This window comes from Heptranchias perlo, chromosome 21 (genome assembly GCF_035084215.1).
Source record: "Heptranchias perlo isolate sHepPer1 chromosome 21, sHepPer1.hap1, whole genome shotgun sequence".
Lineage (NCBI taxonomy): Eukaryota > Metazoa > Chordata > Chondrichthyes > Hexanchiformes > Hexanchidae > Heptranchias > Heptranchias perlo.
The window spans coordinates 22,097,094-22,116,259 of NC_090345.1; the positions used below are offsets into that span (position 1 = coordinate 22,097,094).

General features: G+C 38.7%; 1 protein-coding gene across 8 annotated transcripts in view; it reads right to left on the reverse strand.

The window, feature by feature from the left end:
- The window catches only part of LOC137340045 (fibroblast growth factor receptor 2-like), a 132,866-nt gene that overhangs the window by 45,630 nt on the left and 68,070 nt on the right, over nucleotides 1–19,166 (reverse strand). For 7 of the 8 annotated variants that reach the window (XM_068002258.1, XM_068002259.1, XM_068002260.1 and 4 more), the window contains 3 exons: nucleotides 14,338–14,607; nucleotides 13,359–13,433; nucleotides 3,682–3,851 (listed from right to left, as the gene is read on the reverse strand). In XM_068002258.1, coding sequence (XP_067858359.1) covers nucleotides 3,682–3,851; nucleotides 13,359–13,433; nucleotides 14,338–14,607 — 515 coding nt within the window. The remainder of the gene's footprint in view (nucleotides 1–3,681; nucleotides 3,852–13,358; nucleotides 13,434–14,337; nucleotides 14,608–19,166) is intronic. The other variant, XM_068002261.1, reaches the window with a different exon arrangement.

Consider the following 19,166-nt stretch of genomic DNA (forward strand, 5'->3'; position numbering starts at 1 on the left):
ATGGGACAGACCTGACTGTTTCACCTAAAAGCCTCATCACTTATCAGACTCTTAAGAAATACATTCTAAAATGAGTATTTTAACCTCTTATGGATTGATTCCAATTTTGTTTTTAAAAATTGTTCTGATTATGCTTCACACAAAGAGTGATCAATGTATGGAATAGATTTACAGATAGAGCAGTGGAGGTGCAAACCCTGGAATCATTTAAGAAACAACTGATTGCTACAATGGGGGAACTCTGAGATCTTTCTTGATGGATGAATTTGGATAGGCCAAATTACTATCTTGTGATTCAGGATCTTGCTTTATTATTTGGCTTTTGTTTATTAATTGACCAGTAGACCACAGTGTGGTCTGACCACTTCATACAATTTTACCTCTTAGGAGAGACAGGAGAATATGATGATCATCCCATGAGATCCCCAGTGAACTATATCACACATGTATGGGTCAACGGTATTACAGTACATATAAATGATTCAGTCTGATTATGAAAGTCACAGGGTGGATTTTAACTCCCGGGCAGGAAGCTGTGGGGAGCAGACAGCCTTCCCAACCACTCAGCCAATCTAAATGGCTGGGCTGCATTTACATTCCACCAGCCCGCTGCCTGCCTGAAACGGGCGGAAAAATGCAGCTGGCTGGCTTCGTCAAAATTGTGGGCCCACCAGCACCCAGGTAAATTGTGTTTGCAAGTGAAAAGGGGGGAGCCCCGGGCAACAGAGGCCCAGACTTACACATTGTATGGCCCAGAGGAGCATTCCCACTTCTCCTGGCCCTACTAAGGACAGTTTTTGCTTATCTTAGAGGACCTCCTCTTCTTCCCCGCCAGGTTTATTCAGCCAGGTGCCCCCTCTGCCACGTAAAAAAAAAGGAACCAGTCAAGATGGTGCTGGGAGGAAATTGAGCAGGAACGGGGCAGTAAGTCATTGCACAGCTATTTTAACTGCGCGCCCACGCTTTTCCACTGGGCATGGTGGGTTGAAATTCCCCCTTCACAAGAGCAAAGTGTTGGGAAAAGCCTGAACTGTAACGCATTGCAGAGTGATCTTTGCACAATAAACCACCCTCTCAGCAAATGAGACATGTGAGCACTATGGGGAAGGAATGAATTGGGGCATGAATAAACTAGAAATCTAGTATGATATAGCACATAGAATATGTAGTTTTGCTCATTTCAGATATTGTGTCAGCCTCAGTAAAATTAAAATCGATCAATTGTTCTGAATCCTGTATCAGACTTTAAGTTCACAACCACATGGCAACCTCAACAACTGCACCTTTTTTCTCTGACATTTCACATTCTGTTGATAAACTTTATGGTAAGAACATCAGGAGGAGGAGAAAAGGCTGAACTTGTGTTTTCCGCACAATGTCTCATTCATAGTGTGAGGTCCATTCTGTCAGCTTCTCATTATGTGAAAACAATTTTCAAAGTGTTGAGGGATAGGGACCAAACTGCCACAACTGCACTGCGATATCCCCAGAAATGAAAGATTCCTTTTCATCTTGAATGATTTACTATGTGTGAGTTTTAGATACCAAATTCCAATTTAGATTCAAATCCATAGGGACGTTAAGAACTAAACACCCTTCACACACAGTTTGTACAAGAAATACTTCACACCACTGTTCTCTTCTAACAAAACACACCAATTTTAACTTGTACAGACCAGACTAAACATCTTCTGTGGTTGTCTCACGTATAGTAGTTTGACACCTAGTGCCCTCCTTTATTTGATTTACGACTGACTTGATACTGGTTGTTGAGTGACTGACTCCTTCTTGCACAGAGAATACTCGGCAGATGCTATGCCGTGTACTCCAGCAATTTAAAACTTGATGTACTGAAATACAAATAACCTCCAACTGGTTTTGTAAATACATTTTTTTATTTTGTAGTGTTTACAGTACATTGGTGACATGTGAAAATCTCAAGTGCAGTATTGTTTCCAGGAATCCATCTTAATCCAAACAGTTCTGGCACTCATACAAATATGGCATAGATCATGAATTCTAATGCTAACACATCCACATCATACAAACAGTGTAGTCTGGATACTTCACTAAAAAGGTACTGGTAGTATTGTAAATACAGCAAAGCCCACTTTATAAGTCTCTCAATTAAACAATGACTTTTCATATTGTTTATTGCATCACAAGAATACGATATAAAATATCGCCTGTGATTCTCATAATTGAGGATTGCTATACTTAGAAACATTGGGGACAATTTCCACTTTGGCAGGGGCAGAAAACAGACGGTAGCACATCGACTGCCCATTGTAAACTCTCCGCCTGACTTTCCTTTCCTCTGACGTCAATGGAAAATCAGGCAGGGTGTATAACAGGCAGCTGATCTGCTACTGACAGTTCTCTGCCCCCGCCGCCGTTGAAAATTATACCTCCACTATCTTGCAGTCAAAGCGTTACTTAGAGGCCAGTTATACTCAGCTGCTGGTTGCAAAATGGTATCTGTAGAGTGTGACGTGCAGCGAGCAAACCTGCTGGCGTATTTCAGCCCAGGGTAGCTGTGGGAACCTTACATTTGGTTTCAGTAGCCTGACACCTCGGAGAGTAAAAAACAAAATCAGACTCGATGGGGATGATCTTCGGCTTCTGCCCGAAATAGGCGCGAAGTCGGCAAAGCAGCTGTGCCACCTGCCAATTCTTGCCAGCTTCACTTAAATACCTCAGATGGGTCGACATAGATCTGGACTTCTTTTGTGGCAACAGTTGGAGCATTCCGATTTTCATTTGCCGCCACCAATTTTTCAGGTGAGAAACGGGCGGCCAGCTGTTAACAATGGTTCCCAATCTCCACCTCCATAAACTTCAGCTCATCCAAAATTCTGCTGTCCATATCCTATCCCGCCCCATCACACTCGCCCATCACTCTTGTGTTTGGCTCCTGGTTCCCCCAAGACCTCAAATTTAACATTTTCATCCTTGTGTTCTAATCCCTCAGTGGCCTTGCCCCTCCCTACCACTGCAACCTCCTCCAGCAATTCAACCCCCACCAACTTCTCCATTCCTCTGACTCAGGCCACTTTTGCATCCTCTCTCCTTTCACCACATCATTAGTTGCCATGCTTTCAGCCGCCTAGGTCTCACACTCTCTGAAACATCCTCTCCAGAACCCTCTGCCAATCCATCTCCCTCTCCTCCTTTAAGGTTCTCCTTGAAACCAATCTCTTTGACCAAGCTTTCGGTCACCCATCCTAATTTCTCCTTTGGCCCAGCGGCCATTTTTGTTATTCTCGGTAAAGTACCTCGGGATGTTTTTCACACGTTAAAGGCGCTTTATAATTCAAGTTGTTGTTGTACATGGGCAAAATACCAACACAATTGTCTACTTTAATTAAATGGCAAAGATCTGTGACTACAAATGTAACCCTGCACTGTCCACTGCTTCTTCCAAGTGCAACAACCACTGAGTCAGCCAAGTCATGCACACCGCAAACTGCCACCAACATCCCAGATGGTTTGTGACAGTGTGATTAGTTGTTGTAGTAACTTTCAAGATTTTCTTTTGCCCACTGAACTGCATTAGATGCCAAGCTACGAGGATCCTTCAGGGAAATTGAGGGCTGGTACTCATTTTTCAATTTGTTGCTTGCTGTACATTTATACAGGTTGTGTTATTATAATCAGAGAAATGAAGAAATAAGCAATTACCTTATATGAACCCATTCGATATTCCGGTTTGAACTCACGGCCATTTTTTAACCATCGCATAGTTGGCTTTGGGTTCCCTGCTGCTGGACAGCGGAACTTTACAGTGTTGGCTGCTGGGACAGCATGCAACTGCTTTTCCATCTTATTAGGTTGAGTCCAGTATGGGGGACCTGTTTCAAACAAGCACCAATGTATCTTTAATAGAATTTAAACCAAATCTTTTTGCAGCTAATAATACTTAATTCAAACACAAGGTGGGGGGGGGGGGGCAAGAGAATATTCACATTGGGTCCAAAAAGAGTGCGATATTGGCAGGCGCCACAAGCATCCGCCTGAGACTAGAATCGGGAAGCTCGAACCATTTTTAGGTTCGAGCCTCACTTTAAGTTTTATTAGCGAGCTGCAGGCACCAAATCAGTGTCCTGCTGCAGCTCGCCAATTTGATGCGGCAGGAAATCGTCCGGCCTCCACCCAGACCTGGCTGGCAGGTAGGGGGGAGGGGTCGAGAATGGGTTGGCAGCGGGCCGAAGATTTGTGTGAGGCCAGGAAGAGCATGACTGATCATTGTGTTCCCACAGAAATCTTGAAGATAAAAAAAAAGGACTGCTGGTTAGGTCGCTTAATGCCTGGAAAAACTGGGACGAGCATGCACTTTGCCTATTTGTACCGTAAAATTGCAATTGGAGTACTACAACCCAGAAAGGACCTCCAATTTGCCTGTTTTGGATAGGGGTGCTGGACACCCATTTAAAGGTCTGCTTGAAAACTGTATCAGGTGGGCAAATGGGTGTCCAAGGTCTCCGCCAGAATTTCCTCTGCCGGTTGCCTGTTTTTCTGGCGAGAAAGGGGCAGTCGGCAGTTGAAAGTTGAAAAATCTTCCCTCTTCCAAGATATCAGAATCAACAGGGTGTCACTTTAACACACTTTGGGTATTACAAAGTTTGCTGAAATCAACTTAAAACTAAAACAGCTGATATTCCTGATGTAAATTTTGCAAGTAAAAGCACAATACCTCTTTGTTTAGCATATTGCAATAAGGAGCAATGTGGTAGAGCTAAAGAAGAATTAATGAAGTAGTCATTTACTGATATTAGATTTAAGCTAAGGTCAGGAAAGTATTTTTCCCTCTCCCAGAAAGGAAGCAGTGGCTTGCTCCTCTTTTCAAGCCTATTTTTCCCTTTACATCTGTGGGAATAAAGGATATAAAAAAGATACTTCAGGTTTTACTGGGAGAAGCAAACCTCAAGGTATAGAACTGTATTAATGTTCTGTTGGAAGAAAACTATTTTCCATTTTTGTGCACATTTCAATCAGCTTGAAGCGAGATTCTACAGATGTGCCAGGACTGCACATGCTCCAGAGTAATGAGGAATGCATTCAAAATACAGACCTGGAAACTGGCTGCAAATTCAATACCTCCAAACATACAAACGAATGAACACCTAACACTGAAAGGCCTTACACATCTAGACATCTTTGAAAAGTAATGCAAGTCACATTTTAACTTTTACTCGCTTTACCTTTTGAACTCCAGTAAATTTCTGGGCTTTAGTAATCTTTTGTTTATATATATTATATATATCACAGCCAACGAATCTATTTTTTATTCAAGAACTACAGTGGAACTCTCCATCTCTAACCCCTCACAATAAAAAAAATCATTCATGATTTGCAAAGCTGTATTACTAAGTAAAGAATCAAAAGAGAACTCAAATATGTCCTTACCCTTATAAATGGAAAATGTAGTTGGTTTGTACATTTGTTTTAATTTATATGACATTCCATTTCTAACTGCAACCTGAACTTCCTGAAATAAATCAAACTAATGTGGAATTAAAAAAAAATAATTGGCTTAAACTTGACCTTATTCCATTTCCTTTTTGGGCCTCTTCCTACACTCCCTTACAATAATGAAGGTTTCCATTCTACAGTATTTTCAGCATTGGCAATGAATCCAGACTAGACCGTCATCATAAATGGCCCAAATTTTGACTACTTCTGATTTATACTTTCCATGGCTTTTGTTTTACTCTGGGGGAATACAGCAAAAAGGCTACAAACACAGCACTAATGCAAGGCAAAATTACAGCTATTCATTTTGAAGGCAACTCAAACACCAATCTCTCCTAATTATTCTTGTAATTGTTTGAAGTACAGAAAAGCTGACAAACAATCTAAACCAACGAGATTACAGGCCATCCAGTTTCAATTGAGGCTAATGGGGAAAATGGTAACTGTATCAGTACTCATGTTCCTGTAATAGGTTAGTAAGACAGATGTTGAATCTCTCACTGTAGGAAATAACTTGAATGGCTGCACTTGAGAAACTTACTTTTGTTTGCATACAGATTGGAATGTTTAATTCTATATTGAATTGTGTACGACCATTTTGACTTTCCAACTTCAGCACAGCTCAACAGCATTTCTGTACTAATACTATCCTCAAGCAATAAATAGTTTTCTACCTTGAGTGACTCATGGTGTTTACTTTACACAAACTAAAACCAGGTTACATTATACACTTCTGGACTAAGTGAATGTACACAAGCTTTCAAAACTGTGCTGAATACAACTATTGTACACATATTAAATATTAATTTTTGTTCTCCTTTCCTCACAGGCACAGGTTTATCATTCAAATGCTTTGTTCATATTAGTTTTGGGAAAATGAATGTTTAATGACACTCTTGAATAATAAAATGCTCAACAAAGCTAGTAAGTGTAACTATAAATATCTAATTTTTAATTGTTAACTGGTGAATAATTCATCCAAAACTACTTGACATTCCTTCTACATTTTTCTATTTTAGCCTTCTCCTTGTAACATTTTGCCATATCTATTTGATAATTATTATAGGCTTCCCTAAATAACACTGTTAAAACTGAATTATGGAAAAAGGAATGTATTCATTTAAAAAGAAAGATGAAAGATTCAAGTTAGTTCCTGCTCCCCCATCTAATACTTGATTCCCCCCACCTTTTTCTTTAGGTCTTTCCTCCACCTTGCCTCCTCCTGTGCAAGCCCGAGTGGCAGGTCAGCAACACATTCCCATGTGACTGCCAATACCATAGATGTAACAACCAGAACTGCACAAGTTGTGAAAGAACATGCAGTGATTGGCTCTCGGATTTTCCCTCCATCCTTATGGGGGGGGGGAGGGGAAGAGGGAGGAGGAGGAGTATCTTGCCTCCACTCAGTGCCTCTCCAGTTGGAACTGGAGATTCCACGAGTGGAGAAGTGTGGGGGTAAGCCCATGTTATCCCGCACAATGGTGCAGCATTTTCATAACCAGACCAATACCATGAAGTCCCATCCACCTAAAAAAAAGTAATGGTTATTAAAAGGAAATTATTATTTACAATTTATGTTAAAGAATTAGGAACATAAACTGAAATTAAATAGCCTCTTAAAAGCTCATAGCAGCTTTGTATACATAAAAAAAATTATTTTCAGGACAAAACTAATGTAAAGACATTTTTAATTGAAGAACTTCAGTGGAACTCTCCTACATGAGAAATGGGTGTTTGCTGATGAGTAAGCACAACAAATAGGCTGGGTCATTTAGAGCTCACCAAAGCTCCAGATTTCTTTGTCTTAAAATTAACAACTCTTTACAGGCCATATCGGAACTATCATTTAATACTCAATAATGACAGTTCACCAATATGGAGCCTGAACACCAAACTTGCAAACGATTTTTCCAAATATGAAATGATGTTATATGACTGAATATTAAATCATCAGGACAGAGCACAATAACACTGGAGCATCGAGCCTTAATTATCCTCTCCAAGACTACTGGCAATAGATATCTAGATGAATAAAGGCAAGCTGTTCTGTAGCTACCGGACATATATTTAAGTTAATTGGAAAATCTCTGCAAGACAACTTTGAAGATTAAACATACCACTGGTCCATTTGAAACCATGCAAGTGTCCCTTTTCATTCTTTGCAGCCACCAGCTGCTGACTGTCAGGTGCCGTTTAGCTGCACTAATTACATCAACGGATGGAACAGACAAACTATTGTTCGACAGTAGGATCCTTTTAGTGTTACATATTGTTTTTCACCATTTTAATTTGATTACCTCCTAAAACGCTGTATTTGACAACAGTGCTGGACCTGAATTTTTTTCCATTCGGTGGCTACCTATTTGAGACTCAAGGGTTAACTACAGAAGGGTGCACATTCAACAAACCATGGAAAGTGGAACCCCACTGCATTCCTTCAATTGAAATCTGAAGATACATTTTTAGGTAAAGATGTGCCATGAATTTGTTTCAAATTATATCTTACTGGGTACAGTACCTAAAGTATGTGTACGCCCTTGCAATGTAAATGACTACTCGTACTTAATGGTTAAATTAAATTAGACAAACTTGTATTCCAGAGACTGGATAAAACATTGCATTTTTACTTTGGGTATCCAATTTTGGATCTAGCTCAAACAGAAGAGATTAAATGGGTTGGGGTAATCCAGTTCCCAATGCATGGAATCTATAGCAGTAAACTGCTCCAAAATTCTTAGTTAGACTAAATTAAATTAAATCAATTTTACAGAAGTTTGTTCTCGCTAGAATTCTGAAAGTAGTGCCTTTGAAGAATAGTATGGTTACCAATAGTGTTTATTACCACTGATCTGCCTTTCTGGTGTTGGTGGAATATCCATGGACAACACCAGTTGGCTCTCTTGGATTTCCCCTCTTCCCTTAGACAAACTGGTGGTGTTGGGAATCACTGGCATGAAATGGAATATCTATCAAAGGTCAGAGTTCTAACCCACTGTGTCACCAGCCTGCTCTTTGCACTTTGTATGTCATCAATAAATTCCTTTAGTACAAAAGTGACACTGGCGGCTTACAATTTAATTCTCTGTCAAACCAGTCTGTTTAAACCTGTATGACTAATATAATGATACTAGGTGTATTCAGCAATCACAACCTCATGCTTGATCTCACAATTTGAGGACAACCAACTTCCTTCAAGAATTTGGATTTAAATGCACTGCATATTCTTTCCTTTCAAAAAGGAATAAACCAATGTGGAGGTTAGGTGAGTCTACCACAGTTGCAACAGTACAGCTAATGACATTCGTATTCCAATTATTGTGCTTCTGGAAATTATTGCTTAATATCATTTTAGGTTAAACTTAGATATTTGTCCTATTAAAATGAGTAGCAGAAGATGCGCGGCAATGCATTATGTTGAAGCACCAATGCACTGTACCATTGAATGGGAGCTAGGCACCTTAACACATAAGGAGAGGGGGAAAATTTAAAGGACACTGGGCTGAACGTGCATATCACATAGCAGCTGGATGGCTAAGCAAGGAGCGCAGCAGCCCATCCCCCGAAGATCTGTGGCCTGGCAAGGCCTGCTTGGGAGAAAAAGAGAGGGGTGAGGAATAGAAGGACTTTGTATCATTTTTTAAAAAAAATTAGGATATGAGAAAAATTATATGTCTAAAAATATTAGCTCAAAGTGATAAATTACCTATAGAATTTACTTACTTTACAGAAAACTTAAAGCAGCCGTGATGGTAGTAACTTGCACTGCCAAGTTGAGTGGTATGTTTGAATTCTGGTCCCCATAGGTCAACCAATTTTTTGAAGATGGACACTGTACTGGGTTTAATCTTAAATTTCATCAGTTGTCTAGGCAAATAGAAGTACGGACAACAGAAGGAATATTATATTTATTTACAAAATCTAAAGGTGAAGGTAAGGCAGGGATATGTACAGTGAAATGGTGGTCAGCTTTATTGTTGACGGTTCCCAGATACGGTCTCGGTGGGTGATTAATATACACTGTCTCCTTTAAGCAATATTATAATCTACATATCTTCAATACCATACTGTTTTCAGGTGTTTTTTGTTACATAGCTGTTACTAGCACACTGTACTCTAAGAGAACCATTTCCTTGCAAAGTAAGTTTGAAGCTTTAGCACTTAAAGTTATTCATCAAAACTCAAATTTTAAACATAATCCTTTGCCACTGCATATAGCAGAGATCAATTTGTGACTAACCGGCTAACAGAACCATCATCTTAACTGCCAAAATTTTAAGATATTTCAAAAAGGGATGCTGTTTTAATTGTGAGTTTTGGTGAATAACATCAATTAATATTGAAGTTTTAAGATTTAGGGGCAAAGACTTGGTTAGTGCTTCTGTACCACACCCCAAAATATTACTTAGTCTTTCTTAACACTTAACTATTTTTCTTCTCAGTCCTCCCCTTTCCCAACACACACATGTACATACGCCTCCAAACACATACACTTGTTCTCTGTGCCCTTAGGTTATCCCATGGTACACATAATTCGTTGCTGAAAATATGTAGATAATCTACACTCAGCTGTGCCACTGCTGCTTTTAAACCAGCCTCTAGATTAGGGTTATGGTGGCTTGAGGGGGACCCATCCTTCAATGTCCATTCCATCCTTACAAGGAAGGCAAAGTAGTTGAAACCAGATAGTGATTATGTGGGAATAACGGTGTGTTAACCCTGAACTATAAAAAGCATGTTCTATCGGCCTATACTTCATTCTCAATAAGTTCTTTACTGTTTAGCACCAGCTTTCATCTTCAAAATATCATTAAAGGCAAGATCTGTGATGGAAAACATTAACTTCTTAAAAGTTTAAAGATTTCTTTATTCCTTAAAGAATAGTAAATTCTTTCTTTATGTTGCTTCAAACGTGAGTCAGGGCACACACTGGGCTCTTGTCTCATGAACTACTTTAAATCAGAGACAATGACTCCCTTTAAGTGCTGAAGGCCACTGCCTAATGTAATAAATATGGTTGTACAGTACCATGTTACACTGTCTGCACATTAGTTCTTGTGACAATGTAGTAAAAGTAAAACAAACACAGTTTGTGGTTGATACCAATGCTAAATAATGTCAATATTAGTACAGTCTCTTTTTACGTTTATCACCACCATGTTTTAAGCTCCCTTTCACTCAATATCAATAGCATAATCACCTCAAATGGCTACGCAAGTTACCATTTGATATGTTTGCAATATTTAACTATATTAAAATGCAATTGGTTGAATTCATCTCCTTGGGAACACCAGTTAACATTAAACTGACTTTGGGTGCATTTTCACTTTGATTTACTGTATGCATATAATTTCTACAGCCTCTGAATCAGGTTTCACTAGGGACAGTGCAAAATGATTCTATTAAATGTATAATGTAAAAAAACAAATTTCAAGGAATTTATAGTTACTAAACAACTATAAAAATTAAGGACACAACAAAGATTTATCGCGAAAAGTTTCCATAAAATAGGACTAGGAAAAATGATTCAGATAGAGCAAAGTAACTTAGTGTACTGCATCATTAATGTACACTTTTTTTTGCTGCAGTAAGCAACAAAAGAAAATGCAATATTACAGCTCCTATGGGTTGCAGTTATGAGCTACAATTTTTCACTGAGCTGCAGGAACATTAAAACATGTTCACATCTTTTCTTAGACATAAAATCAATTGATTATCAGTTTCCAGGCAGTTATGTGTGACTGACATTTCTCGTTGGTACTGACATGTTGCTCCTGTTTTAAGACAATTAAAAATGTTCCTTTGTTAAGGATAAACGTAGGTGCTGTAATGTAAAACAGAACATGCCACAAATGTACTCAACAGAAATAAACCGCAGAGAGTGATAATTTGAGTTTAACATTGTTGCAATTTTATTTTAAAATAGCTTTTAATAAATTCAAATCTTTAGGTACATATGTAGAGTTATTGTTCAGAGACTTCACTTCCCTTCTACAAAACCAGTTCAACTGCCAGGTTAGACCATGTCCCTCTGCATTATATGTATGCTGAGCTTGGTTACTGTTTCCTGTCATTGCTTGTTATAGCATTATATTATGGAAACCCAGAGACAGGTTTAAATTGCTTTTTACTTAAACAATGTCACCATTCATGCAGACCAGATCCATGGTACCGCATTAATTCTATAAACACTAAAAAAAAGTCTTGTATGGATAACTACAAAACTAAAATAGGACTCTACAATGGCTTTTCTTTACCTTAGCACAAGACATCAGTTTATTATACCTATACCCAACAAACTTCACACATTTATATTCTAAACTATCTATATCACATCCAAAAACAGCAAACCATTTCCCTATCCTTTCAATCGAGTTGCTCTATCATGTCAAAATGGTTCAATAAAGATGAAAGTATCTGTTAGCCATAACCAACTTGAACTTAGAATACAAAGATACCTATTGCCGCAGTACCATTATGACTACTTCACCATAAGTCAATTAAAAATATTAGTACATGAAGAAGAGGGCATCACATCCAGTCAATATTTTAATCCCTTACATCCACTCAGCAACTTTGATGATACAAATCCCCAGATTTCCTCCCCAGCCCCTAATCTTCATTGGCCAAGTATCCTCTGTGGCCAAGATAACAGGTAGGCAATCTGTTCCCAGACTTCGAACAATGCTGAGTTAACCACAAGGAGGTCTGTGAAGTAACCTGGGGTGGACCCTCCTCTGACTTTTTTTGCCCTGTTCCCCATGTTGAGCTGCCTGGCCTGAACTCAGTACTTGCCCACAGCAATGTGGATGGGGAGTGGAGTGCAGCAGAGTGAAGAAATTGTCATTCCCTGGAGTACAAAGCATTTTACCTTATTTTAATAGATTGCAATTATTTATTCTATAATATTTATTTATTAATTAGAGAAAAGCACCTCACACAAGGAATTATTTTTGAACTGTTTTTATACAGGCAAATACAGCAGCCACTTTTGGCCAACAACAGCCATGAGGTGGACAATCTATTTTTAAAATGGTATTGGATGACGGTGGTATTGGTTGAAGGAGGAATGCTCGTCCAGACAGTGGAAGAATTCCCTGCTCTTCTTCCAATTGTACGATGGATCTTTAGCATCCACCTGAACCACTTTAACAGACAAATGGGACCATTGTTCAACATCGCATCCCAAGGACAGCATCTCCCATAAAACAGTGTTTTCCCCATATTACATTGCAATGTCATCTCAAATTATGTGTTCATAATCTGGTGCAAGGCTCAAATCCACGATGCTGACCCAGAAGTGAGATTGCTACTAAGTGAGCAAAGCTTACTGTGCTCGGCCCGTTCTCATTTTCTTTCAGTTCTTTTTCATATCTGCGTCTACATTAAACGGCTTCTGTAAGCTCACTTAATGTCAGAGTCAGCCGTGTATCAAGAGTATGGCTGACAAATTGGATAAGATAAAGGTGCTCCACAGAGTATGCAATTACTGGACAGAACAAGTGCATTCTGGAGTAATTTATTTTGAAATGATCGTCATAAATGAGATTTGTAATGCAATCTCCAGAGGGTATTTCCTAAAATCAGCTTAATAAAAAGATGACTCCTCAGAGAATAAAATAATCATCATTACCATACTTGAAATTAAGCATACACAGACCAGGTGTAATAATAGCTACACAAAGAAACACTGTGTGCAGATGAAAGAAAATAAGTCAATTACTTTCCAACAGAATTTTTTCTGTTGGAATTTTTTATTTCCCCATCCTTTAGAGTTTACAAACTCTTAAAAATTTTGCGAATACACAATTAGATCCTCTTATAGGACCTGATGTTCTTGTTGATCTTATTACATCAACCACCAGACTGTCTCCTCGCCCTGTACTTACTTATCTTGTTACCATCATTCGTAGTCTCTTCTGACCCATCACTCTCCTCTTCATCATCCCCTGAGGAAATGGCATCTGGAAGAAAACCATAATCTGAAATCGCTCCAAGATCATGAAAATTAGAAAAATGGATATTTGCAAAGCATTTCCCCCCCCCCCTTAATATATCCAGAGGGCATTATCCCCATTCCCAATTAATTTTTAAACAGTTATCATGTAAAATAATTAAAATATCACAATATCCATGATTGGCATAAGTACATAGTATTAGTCTTTTTCAGCTTTGGTAGTTTAAGTTGGTCCCTCCCAGGCCAAACACCATTCCAGGACCTAAGCAGCTCCATCATGGCCTACTGGAAGGATCATGGGAGATGCTTGGCATGACTTACCCACAGTTCAACTCCTCCCTTTGATGACTCAGCCAAAATAAGTAACTCATTTTGTGGGGCAATCCTGGCTACAGTGTTGTCTTAAATTTTAATCAGGAAGTGTACTGAAATCAACAATCACTACACTGAAAATATACTTACAAAACACTTAAGATAATTGCTCAAATTTGAGTAGCCCTTCCAGATGCAAACTAAAAGATCAAGGTCTCAAAATATGTATTTTTCTCTAAAAACTGATAAATGAGACTAATTAAAATGCATCCAAATAGAATGATCTGATAGGTGGCAAGCCCTACATTTGTTATTACTGCAGCATATATCATTGCAGAAAGTGTACAGGTTATGGAAAGAATAACTCTTAAGTTCAAGGACAACCTGCATCACCCTTCTTGAAAACTGTCACTCCTGACAGCCAACCCTGCCACACAGTCTGTCATTTGGGTTTCTGTTTCGATTTGTCCACAATGCCAAGTAAAGTTAATTAGTTATTTGCCCCCAAGACTTAATTAAATTTTGTCTGGAGAGGAACTGGGTCAGTATAAATGTTAAGCTTTATTGAATTTCTAGGATTCAGTTCAAATGTTACTCACCTGTAATGTTTACAAAGAAGTACACTGTATCACTGCCTATTGGTCTAATTGCAGTACAAGCATAGAGGCCCGAATCCTCATGAGTGGCATCACTAATCTGCAAGTACTCTCTGATTATGTAAGTCTTATTGCTGTACCCCAACTGTTCCCCATCTTTAGTCCAACTGATGCTCTGTACATCCTCTTTCAATGGACATAGCAACTGAAGCAAATCTCCTGGATGAGCTGTGTGCACTTCAGGCTGAGAGATTTGGTAGTTTGATGGAGGCTCTGCAAAGCAAGAAAAGGAAGGAAGGGATGGGAAGGAAAAGGAAAGTTGCAATACAGGTCAGAAAATCTGACTTCAGTTGATGCCCCAATTTTGCCATAAAAATAAGCAGTGGTAAGCCAAAGTTAAACATTAAAAATTAAATCATATCTGCCACTAGGCTCATTGGGGGTAATTTTAACTTTTGGCAATAGTGTGCAACGGGTGATATTGGAAGTCAATGAAAGGGAAAATCGGGAGAAGCGTGTAACGGGCGACCGATCCGGTATCATCCATTTTACACCATCACCAAAAGATAACATTACCCTCATTGACTTTGCTTACTTAGACTAGTAAGGAGCAGCATGCAGATATACAGTACATCTATTTAGAAATAAAATCCCCAAACCACAGCAAAATTTAAAACAAAATCAATTAAAAGTTCCCAGCAAAGCATTATTTGTCGAGTGCTCCCAGCAAATTGAAAGCATAATTACATGTAATTATATGGTAGTCCATTGAAATACATCTACCAACTTCACCTTAATATGCAACACATATGGTTTTTCATATTCGTCTGAATAGTTTCCATTTTTTGCAGCAATAAAAGATGCTTTTTCTTTTAAAACAGTGATATTAAATCAAGGTGATATTGCAGATTATACAAAAACATTAAAAATTCTATTATACATAGTTTACAGAACGTGAAGATAATCTCAAGACAAAGGCATTAACCGCATTATTTCATGCATTATTTTGCACAGCCAGTAGTTCCGCACAACGTAGCAAAATGCCTCCAAGGATATAAAACTGTTATGTTGAGTAGAATAAAAACAATTGCCCTGAAATTCCTGGGGAAGGAAGGGGTGCAAGATGGGGATAAACATGGGGTGCGGGGGGGGGAGAAATGGAAAATGGGCCGCATCCTGACTATAATTCCACCATTTTTCAACTGGACCTAGAATTTCCAGATGTGGGAGCTATGGGTGGATCTTCCACCCGCCTCTCTCACTTCTAAGTGGTGAGTTGGGAGGTGGGTGGGGGGAGGGTTAGGGCTATGCCCTTGAAAGGCTTCAGCGGAACTCATACCTGTCTCTTTAAGATCTTCCTGGGGGGGGGGGGGGCGGAATTGATTACCGTCCCTTATCAGAGTGGCTCCAGTGGCATGCGAGCAATTAAAAAAAAGAATTCTTTAACATAGAAACATAGAACCCATTTGGGCTCATTCACCTCGGAAGGGCAGATTAGCTTGAATTGAGGCAGCCACTCCTGATGCATCCTTGCAGGCACCAGCGGTATGCTTCGGCTGTGCAAATGGCCCAGGAATGTGGGACAGGGTCTCCGGCCTTGTGCGGGGGTTCTGCACTTGGGCCAGCTAAATGAAGCTGCAGGAATTTTCTGGCCAATCCATCAATTTCTGTGCTAATTGTGTTTTTTTCACAAAAATTTTTATGGAGCAGTTAGATAGTGCAACATGTTGTAGCGCCAACAATCACACGGTGGGAGCCACAGGTCCTGTCCTGCACAACCATTAAGTTCCTGATCTGGGTCATAATGTATCAGAAAGGAATGGTGAGAAGAGGCTGGGTACAGAGCACATACCGTTCAATATGGGGTGGGATGATGAGTGGGAGGGAAAAATCAGATAGATAAATGTTACTGAGCCAATGTCAAGTTCCTCTTAGTTACTGGCTCAAGAACAGCAAGGACAGATGCTTGGGATCAGACTCCTTGTCTGTTCTTTCTGACATAGGAGGTGCATGGGGAAACCACAATATGGAAATAAACAAAAAGATTAAATTAATATACCAGGCCATGCAATATACTGATGTTGAGTGTTTTTTTTTAAGTTCAGTCTTTTCTATCTTACTAACAGACAGAAGTTATTTTCCAACAGAATGACGTCTGTTAAGAGAAACCTGTCTTAGACAGGTCTCTTTAATTAAGCTGTAATTATGTTAAGAAAATTACTCCTGGGCTTTCTTGTTTCAACAAGGAACTGCTATAATGAATCACCAAGTATTTCTTACACTACACTCCATCAAGACTGCGTGAGGCAATTTAAAATGACTGACGTCTACATTCCCAGATGACAAAGTGACTGCAAAATTACTTTTAATTGTGCTCTGGGTGAAAAAAATCTTGAAGGAACAACATTTCATAAGGCGAGGCTCTACAGAGACATAAAAACAATAATTACTCATTTGCAGACTCCCTAAGCAATGAGCTCCATCTCCCTACTGTAAATTCTTTGTTGCAAATTAGTAAGCTGCGCTTTCTGACTGGTTCTATATAGAACCATTCATGCTTTAATTGGGGTATTTTTCTTCCCCTCCCCCCACCCCACACATACAAAGAAACACTATCAATTATGTATTTGGAACTTCCCTGGGATCCACTCAACCTCACCTTCCCTCATTCCACTCTGGATTAAAGTTTCATCAGAACTATAAAATACAGCAAAACTTCTATATTAAGGACACAAATCCTTTGTTCATAAGTCCTATGCTAATATTTTGCACTAATAGGAAATAAAAACCACTTTTTACAATAAAAGACTATGAACCACATGCAGCACACTCCAATGACATTACAGGGGGAAGAACTGCTCAGATTGCAAAGCAAATTTGTAGACACATTCATTTCAAATGCGTTCATGGTGTTCTACATAGTGAAAAGGCAATTATTCTCGCCACAAGAATCATATACATGCTGCCTACCTTCTACACATGAAAAAAACAAACAATATTTGTCAGAAACAATAAAATCATCATAAAAGCCAGGTATTGTCTATAGAATGGAGTATAGCATAGGCAGTGAAGCATTAATTGGGTTGTATCACACAGGAGAAAGAACTGAATTACCTCACATTCAAATTATTTCTCATCTGTGCAATATTTCTAAACAGTAACACCTTACCTGGGTGATGTGCTGTATTTATTGAAGAAATCATAAAATTAGGGAAAGAATTATTTTCCTGCTTTTTTTTATTATGCACATGCCTTATCTACTCCCTTAATGATCTAAGGTCATCAAACGCCAATGGTCTGAAAGCCTCAGAGCCAGATTAAGAAATCTTGGAGGCCTGGCACCAAGAACATTTGGGACCCCTCAGGCCATTAAAACACAAACAGGTGGTAAAATGCATGAAGCAACAAGCCGTAGAATGTTTACACTTGCATTACTAAAAGTAAATCACATCACAATATACTATTCTTAAATGAAACTGCCCCCTGGCATGGGCCCCATATATGGCTGGGGCCTGTGCATCAGCCCCATAGACCCTTACATTAGTCTGCCCCTGGGAAACTTCTCCCTAAACCCCTTCTCCTCATCTACCTCTTTGATCAAGCTTTAGGTCACCTTCCTAATAGCTCCTTCTTTAGCTCAGTGTCCATTTTTTCCTTATGCCTCTGAAGCATCCTGGGACATTTTTCTATGTTAAAAGGCACTATACAAATGCAAATTGTTGTTGAGTATGTATACTTAGAAAAAAGATTAGATTCTTCAGGAAACACACTTTCAATTATTAAATTCCACCCAAATTAGTATTTCAGTTTCTGACTAAAGATTTTTTATAATTGCTCATATACTAAAAACTCATTTTGAAATTTTTTTATTTTTCATTTTTTTCTTTTGAGTACAGCTATCTACATTCCTTACTGTATTATTTTAGACTTCGAAAGAGCTTCAAGCACTTTTTCTTAATATCTTTCTGAAACTGTGTACTTTACAAAAATACTGCCCATTGTTTTTTTGGCCCAACCATCATACATTCATATCTTCATAGATGATAGTCCTGGGTAACTTAACCTAGTGTCATTAGTGATTTGACCCTTTGTGCATTCTTCCTTTAGCATGGTTGTCTTTTAGTTTTAATGTACTGTGGTTCAACTCCATTATCTGCTACATTCTTAATTCTACATGGGAAACTATTGCTTTCTTTCTTCTGAATAGGGATTGAAGTTTCAGACTACTTTACTGATAACTTGAAGCCCCAAACTTCAAAATTTATTCTATGTAAAGTAAAATACGGTGGATTTTTGTTGTCACTTTGTGACCAGCAAACTAAAAATGGCAATAAGTTTACGATGAAAAAATAAGGAATTCACTATAATTATGGTATAACTTTTACAGAAAAACATTGATATTTTGCACCAGAAATCAATATACATTATGTCAGTTGCTTTGATCACTGCATTTTGTGGAAATTTATTATTACATTGTTTTGAGTTCCTGCAGTATTTGACTGGGACTTGAAAAATTATAATCAAGAGGTGGTCATTGGCATTTGCGTAGGTGTACAGAAAGGCAACAAGATGTCACAGACTGGTAAGAGACAGCTTCCCTCCAACTTTCCCTTGTGAGTTTTCAATCTTGGCCAGACTGTCCAGGAGAAGCACGAAGCACAGAGGGATGGGGCAGGCATAATCAGTAAAAAAATATAATTGCACAAATAAATTAATCTATTCAAAAGAACTGCAAACAATCAAAGGACAGTAAGTATAATCTACACTGCTCTTAACTGAAAGTTTGGAAGAACTGTAAAGCATTCTGTGATTCTGCTTGTAGAAGTTCTACA